This window comes from Capsicum annuum, chromosome 1 (genome assembly GCF_002878395.1).
Source record: "Capsicum annuum cultivar UCD-10X-F1 chromosome 1, UCD10Xv1.1, whole genome shotgun sequence".
Lineage (NCBI taxonomy): Eukaryota > Viridiplantae > Streptophyta > Magnoliopsida > Solanales > Solanaceae > Capsicum > Capsicum annuum.
The window spans coordinates 241,494,649-241,501,608 of record NC_061111.1 but is presented as its reverse complement, the minus strand read 5'-3'; the positions used below and the strand labels follow the sequence as shown (position 1 = coordinate 241,501,608).

The following is a 6,960-nucleotide window of genomic DNA, read 5'->3' as shown; positions in this document are numbered from 1 at the left end:
CGACCTATGTACACCCTTAGTTGTAACTATATTATTACATTGATACCCTATTTATAGATAATACGTTCCAATCCTTTTCCTAATAGGACACTATATTACAATCCTTTTCCAAGTAGAATTTTATATGCTATTCCTATTCCTACTCATATTCTAACAACTTTCAACAAATCTCCATTTGTCCAACATTACACATTTACCATATTACGTGCTTATTAGTCTTCCTAATGGATTTTAAGTAAAGGTGACAGGAATTGGTAATGTAGCACCAACTCCTGAAATTCTGTACACAGTTCTTGTTGTTCCTTCTTTCAAATACAATCTTATTTCTGTACATTGTTTGACCCTAAACCTTAAAGGCACTACCTTCTTTACTGAAAATGCTTGTCTTTTGCAGGCCCCTTCAATGAAGAGGCCTCTGGAGATTGGTAAAGTGGAGGATGATCTATACCTTCTATGCTCTCTACTTGAGAAATTCAGCCACTCCTACAAAGAATTCTAACTCTTATTTATGCATTTCTGGTTCTGCTTTCTATTCTAGCGTTGTTGATTGTGTAAACAATGGTGGAATTGCTTTTATCTTTTCAATAAAGTGTACTATAACACATGATTTTGTGAATAATTCTGCTATTAATGAAGTGCATCATTTTCCTGTTATCATTCTTGTATGTATGATGGGAATTATGTAGATTCATGTGACACATCAGACTTGGAAACATGCTTTTTTGGTAAAAAGAAGTGTATATCTTCTGTACCTGCCAATCTTTCTCCTAAACAACCTTTTCTTTGTTCCATCTGCCCCATGGCCAGGAAAACCAAATTACCTTTTCCAAAAAAAGAAACTTCACTGACCAGATTTTTGAGCTTTTACACAGAGATCTGTTGGGACCCTATCGTGCGTCTACTCATGTCAATTACAAGTATTTTCTTACAATGGTGGATGACTACACTAGATGCACTTGGACTTATTTAAGCCGAATGCATCATTCATCTGAAAAGTTTCCCTTACACGGCACAACAAAATGGTTTGGTGGAAAGGAAACACAAGTACCTCTTAGAGATAGCCAGAACACTCTTATTACAATCCAAACTTCCAGTTAAGTACTAGGGGGAGTGCGTATTGACAGCTCCTATATCATCAATAGACATCCCATTACTTACCTTAGGAACAAATGCCCCTTTGAGAGCCTGCAAAAAAAGAAAGCAAACTACTCACACATGAGAGGACAAGTTCCCCTTTGAGATCCTGTATAAAAAGAAAGCAGACTACTTACACAAATGCCCCTTTGAGATTCTATATGAAAAGAAAGTAGATTACTCACATGTGTTACTGTACCTAGAAACCATGAAGACAAGTTTGAAACCATGAACAGTTCCGTATGTTTTTGTGAAACCAAAGGATGCAAAGTTCTGAGTTTGGCACTAAGAGGATATATGTTTTCAAAGATGTGATTTTCCGTGAAAACATTTCCTTCTAGTTAGAACATGTATTTGATAATCAAGGAAGTCAAAGTGCTACATCTTATCAAATATCACCTAGTAGGAATCCTGTTGCTCATGACACTCATAATGAATCATTTCCATAATCTTCACCAACATTAGCACCAATATCCCTTGATCCTTGCACATCCCAACATAATCAGGACACTAGACCTAATTCCATGCCGTAACTTGGACTTGTTTTCAAATAGGAGGTGAGAAGATCACACAGGGAGCCCAGAGCTCCCACTCACCTCAAAGACTATGTCCATTCCCTTCCTACACTCGAATCAACTAGCTATCTCAACTCTCATTCCAACTGTTTTCTCAATGGTCATTTTCAATGAACCACCATATTACACCTGATTTGTTAGTCAATGAATGTCAGGAACTTTGTTGAAAATGTTTGTAAGGACAATGAAACAACATATGAAGAGGCAACCATCAATCCTGCTTGGCAAATGGCAATGACACGTTTTTGAGGCGAATTGTTTCCTATGCCAGTAAAAGGACAAGCCCCTCAATTATAGTTGTTGTGGTATGTGTGGAGTTTGTGTTTATCTCTGGAACTGATCTGGATGAGATTGAACTACTAAAGACTTCCGTAAAAAAATTGATTTAAGTTCAAGGATCTGGGTAAAATGCATTATCTTTTGGGGTTGGGAATACTTCATCAGGATGATGGTGTCATCTCCTCTCAATGGAAGTTTGTTCTTAACTGTCTGAAGGAATATGACTGCTCAGGCTATATCAGCTTCTCCTCTCCCCTTAACGCTGGTGTGAAACTTATTGCTAAAGCACTGAGCTAGAAGATCCAATTTATTAAAGGAAACTGATTGACAAACTAGATTTTCTTAGTAACGCCAGATTGGACGTAGCCTATGGTGTTCAACACCTCGGTCAGTTTATGCAGGAACCTAGAAAGCCTCATTTATAAGCTACATTTCACTTGTTGAGATACTTGAAGGGTGATCCCACCTTAGGGATTTTCATGCCCATAGATCCAAATAGCTCAATAGCCTTCTGTGACTCTGATTGGGCATCTTGTCCAAATATAAGGTGATTGGGCATCTTGTCCAAATATAAGGAGATCTGTAAGTGGCTACTTCGGTCTTTTGGATGTTAGACCCCTTAATTGGAAGTCAGGGAAACAAGAGACAGTCTCTTTGTCTTTAGCATAGGCAGAATATGGATCATTGAGAAAGGTGGTTGGTGAACCACTAAAACCGACTGCACCATTTTACTCTCCTATTTCAGTATTATGTGACAGCCAGTCAGCTTTGGATATTGAAAGAAATTTTGTTTTCCATGAGAGAACTAAACACATGAAGGTCTCATCTCAATTGGTAGATGTGTTAACCACGGCCCTCATAGAAGTTAACATGCAGCTCTTCTAGACAGGTTGACAGTTCTACCTCACTTCCAATTTGAGGGGCGTATTGAGGTGTATTAATTGGATTAATGTGTTATATTTGTTAGTTGTAGCTGAGGTACTTTCATTAGTTGGTTATAGCATTAGTAAGTTAGTTAGCACACGTGGGGTTCACCAGCTGTTACGCGCTGTTAGTTTGTTAACAGTTAGTTAGATTAGCCAGATATTTTCTTTGCTTAATCTCTTCTATAAAAGCTGCTTGGTTACAGCCAATAGAGTTTGAACTTTCATTTTCATTTCACAAATGTTACATTTTTCCTGGCTTCTCTCTCGAGTTCCATCTCTGTAGAACTTTCCAGAAGTTGCCATAGGATCTCACCTTAGAGCTCAGTTTATGGGCTAAACTTTGATAGAACTGAAGTAGCATGGATAAATACTCTCCCTTACCAAGTGTTTATACCGAACCAATAATTCAAGTAATTGTCATGATATGTGATTTAATGGAGTGAAAATATAGGTTAATTGCTTATGGTTAAGTAATAATTGTGTATGTTTAAACTCATTTCCTGCATACATTAACTGGTGTAAACACCGGGTGCAAGTAAGTTTTTACCAGGAAGCACACGTGTCATGTTTCTTAGAGTTTAATTGGCTTTATACTCCGATAATGTTTTTTTTACTCAGTCTGATTACTTATTAAACAATTGCAAGCAAATCTCTATAATAAGCATTAATTAGTAACCCAAAAAAACAAATTTGTGAACTTGCTACCACATAATGTATTTTTATTTTCTTTGTATTGTTTGTCCTTTTTATTATTTTCTGTTTGTGATACGGGTGTACCAAGCTGTCCAACAAGTTCTACAAGCTGTCCAACAAGTTCACGACCATTCACACGTAGCCAAGCTCGGGAGTTACAAAAACTCCAAGCTATGTTCATGCAAATGGCCGTGTGTGAGTTGGTACTTGAGCCTTCCAATGGATTAAATGTTTTTAAGTGTGAAGAGGAGCCTTGAAGTGTAATAAACTTACACTCCAAGGCCACCCCTTGGCAAGGGTAGGATGGTCATTTGTTATCTCCCTTTGTGGACTAATATAAATAGATAGTGTTAGGGTTATTTTTGAGTTAGTTCATTCCTATTATTGAAGAAACACAAGTCTTGTAATATTTTGAGAACTTCTCTCTTGTTCTCGAGAGTGAACCCAAAACTAGACAACAAAGTGTAGTAACACTTTTGTTGTTCTTTGGCTAGAAACTTGGAGGTCTTGAGGTTCATGAGTTCCTCTTGATTCAAGTAAGAATTTGGTGTAAATATCTTTTAGTCTTAAGAGTCCTAATCTTCATGTTAGGGTTCTTAGATTCTAGGATATTTTGTGTCAAGTTACTATCCATTATTTTGTAATCTTGTTGTTTGTATCTTGATATAGTGAAGCCGTGTGGGGCTCTTTCGATTCACTATAGTTATTGCAATCTTGTGTTATTTATCATCTTGTTGAATATTGTCGTTGTTGCCTTGAAAACCTAGAGAAGCCGAGTGGGGCCTTTGATTCTCTAGTGATGTTGTTCTTGTTGTTCTCTTGATTCTTTGTTGTAAGTTTGATCTTTTGTATCAGTTTGCTAATTGGAGTTATTCTTAGTGCAAATATGAATTAAGAATATGAACTGCTTAATACTAATGTGCGCAAATGGTTATACACCATTTCAGTACCTTCCTAAACAATTTGCATTTGCCAACTGTCTCATCAACAAGAAGCACGATTTGATTATAAGAGATGAAAGACAAAAGTCGTGGAATTTAAAGCTCTGTTATTGTCAAACCGATGTCTATATTGGAGATGGATGGCGTAAATTCGTTGCTGATAATTGCTTAAAGGAGGGAGATCGTATAATGTTTGAGGTTGTTACTAGCGGAGAGACACCAGTATGGGAATTTCGAGTTAATGAGGCAAAAACTCCATTGCAGAAGTATCAAGGCAAGTTTCTCATGTTTCAAAATATATCTTTTTGTATTTTTTATTTTGTTTGATTGGTAAATTAAGTGTATAGAACACTTCATAGAAACAAGAAATTATAGTCTAATTCCATAAGAAAACATATACATAAGCTATATCTTCCTCTTTTCCCTAATTGTTACACTTTCTTATTAGGTTTTCTCTTTTGCTATATTTTTCTTCATAAACAATAGATATTATGAAAAAGCCCTCAAACACGAGTCCTCTCAATGCACAAGTATCTACTTCAACTTCTGGTGATGATGATCATCCTTATTTTATTTCCACCATTAAACGTTATTGCATCCGCAAGACAGAATTGGTAAGTCATTTGAACTGATTTCTGTTAGTGTTCAAGTTAACTAGTCGTGCAAGGATTTTTACACTACCAGTGTAATTTAACTTGTTATAGTAGGTTGTTTGCTCGACTTTCTTGGTTGCAACATTTCTATTTTTCTAGGCAACTTAACTTGATAACGTAAAAAGTTTTACACTTGCACGTGGAGTTACATCAAGCCACAAAATTTAGCCTTAGTAATTAGAAATTAAATTCAAAAGGTATTTAAAAGATACATGTCTTGCATCCTTGGCTTGTTATAAGCTTGGTGTGTGGGGGGGGGGGGGGGGGGGGGGGAGGTCATGTAAGTTTTACCGTCAGTACACAAAATCTGCAACCTCTTTTTGTTGTAGTTCTCTTTGCTTCTTTTTCTGTTTTGGTGACAACAGAAATTTGTTCTACATAATGGAATTTCTTTTTATGGTAGTATTTTCCACTGGATTTTGCAAAGTCAAATGGATTGAATAGGAAGTGTGAGATGATTCTTAAAGACGAAACAGAGAGATGTTGGTCAGTGTGGCTGGGGAGACTTGGAACTCATTTTGGCATTACACGCGGATGGACAAAATTCAGAACAGAAAATGGACTCCAAGTAGGAGATGCATACAAGTTTGAACTGATCAAGAATGGGGAAATACCTATAGCACACTTCCATTGTAAGTTTTCTTTCAATTCCAACGTATTTTTGTCGAGATTAAGTTCTATGTTCGACAGTATACATAAGTATCATTACTAAAACAAACACAAATTTTTGACAATGTTTTCCCACAGAAACACCGTTGGAAATATGGTATTTCTGATGGCAGATCCACTGGAAATGTCCATGACGAGCCAAATTAGCGATTTATGCAATATATTTACACAATTATATTAGTTAAAAGGTATTACAAATAAATCTCCATTTTTGTGGTCTCGATGTAACAACAACCAAAAACCAGTGTAATCCCACAAGTGGGGTTTAGCCGTCTAGGAAGGGTAAGATGTATGCAATGTTACCTTACCTTTATAGGGTAGAAAGGTTGTTTCAAATTGATCCTAGCCAACCCTCCGCCTTTATCTGGCTTTGGGACCAGCAATGTGAGCTAGCTCACATAGATGAAGTTAATTGTCTCTGTAACATTTCTCAAAATCGTGTATTATTCTTGCAAATAGTTTGTTTCAAGTGGTCTTTACATGTTTTGTTATAGTTTCGAAATTATACAGCATCACTAATTGAGGATGTCATTTTGAATACATTACACTACGAGGCTCTCCCTAGCAGATTTTGTAACTAATTTTCGTGTAAAATAATGTTTACATGCAGGCAAATATTCTGCAAAGGTTGCAAAGAGAAAGAAACAATGAAGCAAACTTGACTTTTCTTTTTCTAATCGGAAAAGGGCCTAAAATGCCCTTCATCTATTGGAAATGGTGCAAAAATGTTCTCCATCCACCTATTGGGCCTGAAATGTCCTTTCCGTCTACCTATGAGGGCAAAATTGCCCTTCTATTTAACGGATCAATTTGAGCCCACTTTATTAATGAGGTGTCTTTTTTTTATTGGTCAATTAATTATTAATTAATTTTTCACAAAAGCTTGCACTCTCCGCAGGTGGTCAAATGGTAATGGTGATTCGACTGAGAGCTTATGAATATTATGAACAAATGTTAAAACAAAGAAAACATATTTGTTAGCTGTACTTGATCATACAATGGTCTGCATTCAACTTTTTTCATTCATCTTTTAAAACTTTTTATTAAAATGGGAAGTGAGATGTATATCTGCACAATGTATTCAAGATCA

General features: G+C 36.3%; 1 protein-coding gene across 9 annotated transcripts in view; it reads left to right on the top strand.

Annotated features, from left to right (window-relative positions):
- LOC107849120 (B3 domain-containing protein REM17) overlaps window positions 1-6,861 on the top strand; it is a 30,205-nt gene extending 23,344 nt beyond the window's left edge. For 7 of the 9 annotated variants that reach the window (XM_016693789.2, XM_016693792.2, XM_016693781.2 and 4 more), the window contains 4 exons: window positions 4,555-4,822; window positions 5,035-5,162; window positions 5,605-5,833; window positions 6,481-6,861. In XM_016693789.2, coding sequence (XP_016549275.1) covers window positions 4,555-4,822; window positions 5,035-5,162; window positions 5,605-5,833; window positions 6,481-6,521 — 666 coding nt within the window. In that variant the 3' untranslated portion in view covers window positions 6,522-6,861. Of the gene's footprint in view, window positions 1-4,554; window positions 4,823-5,034; window positions 5,163-5,604; window positions 5,834-5,948; window positions 6,336-6,480 lie in introns of those variants that run through there. The other 2 variants (XM_016693774.2, XM_016693785.2) reach the window with 2 other exon arrangements.
- The last annotated feature ends 99 nt before the right edge of the window (window positions 6,862-6,960 follow it).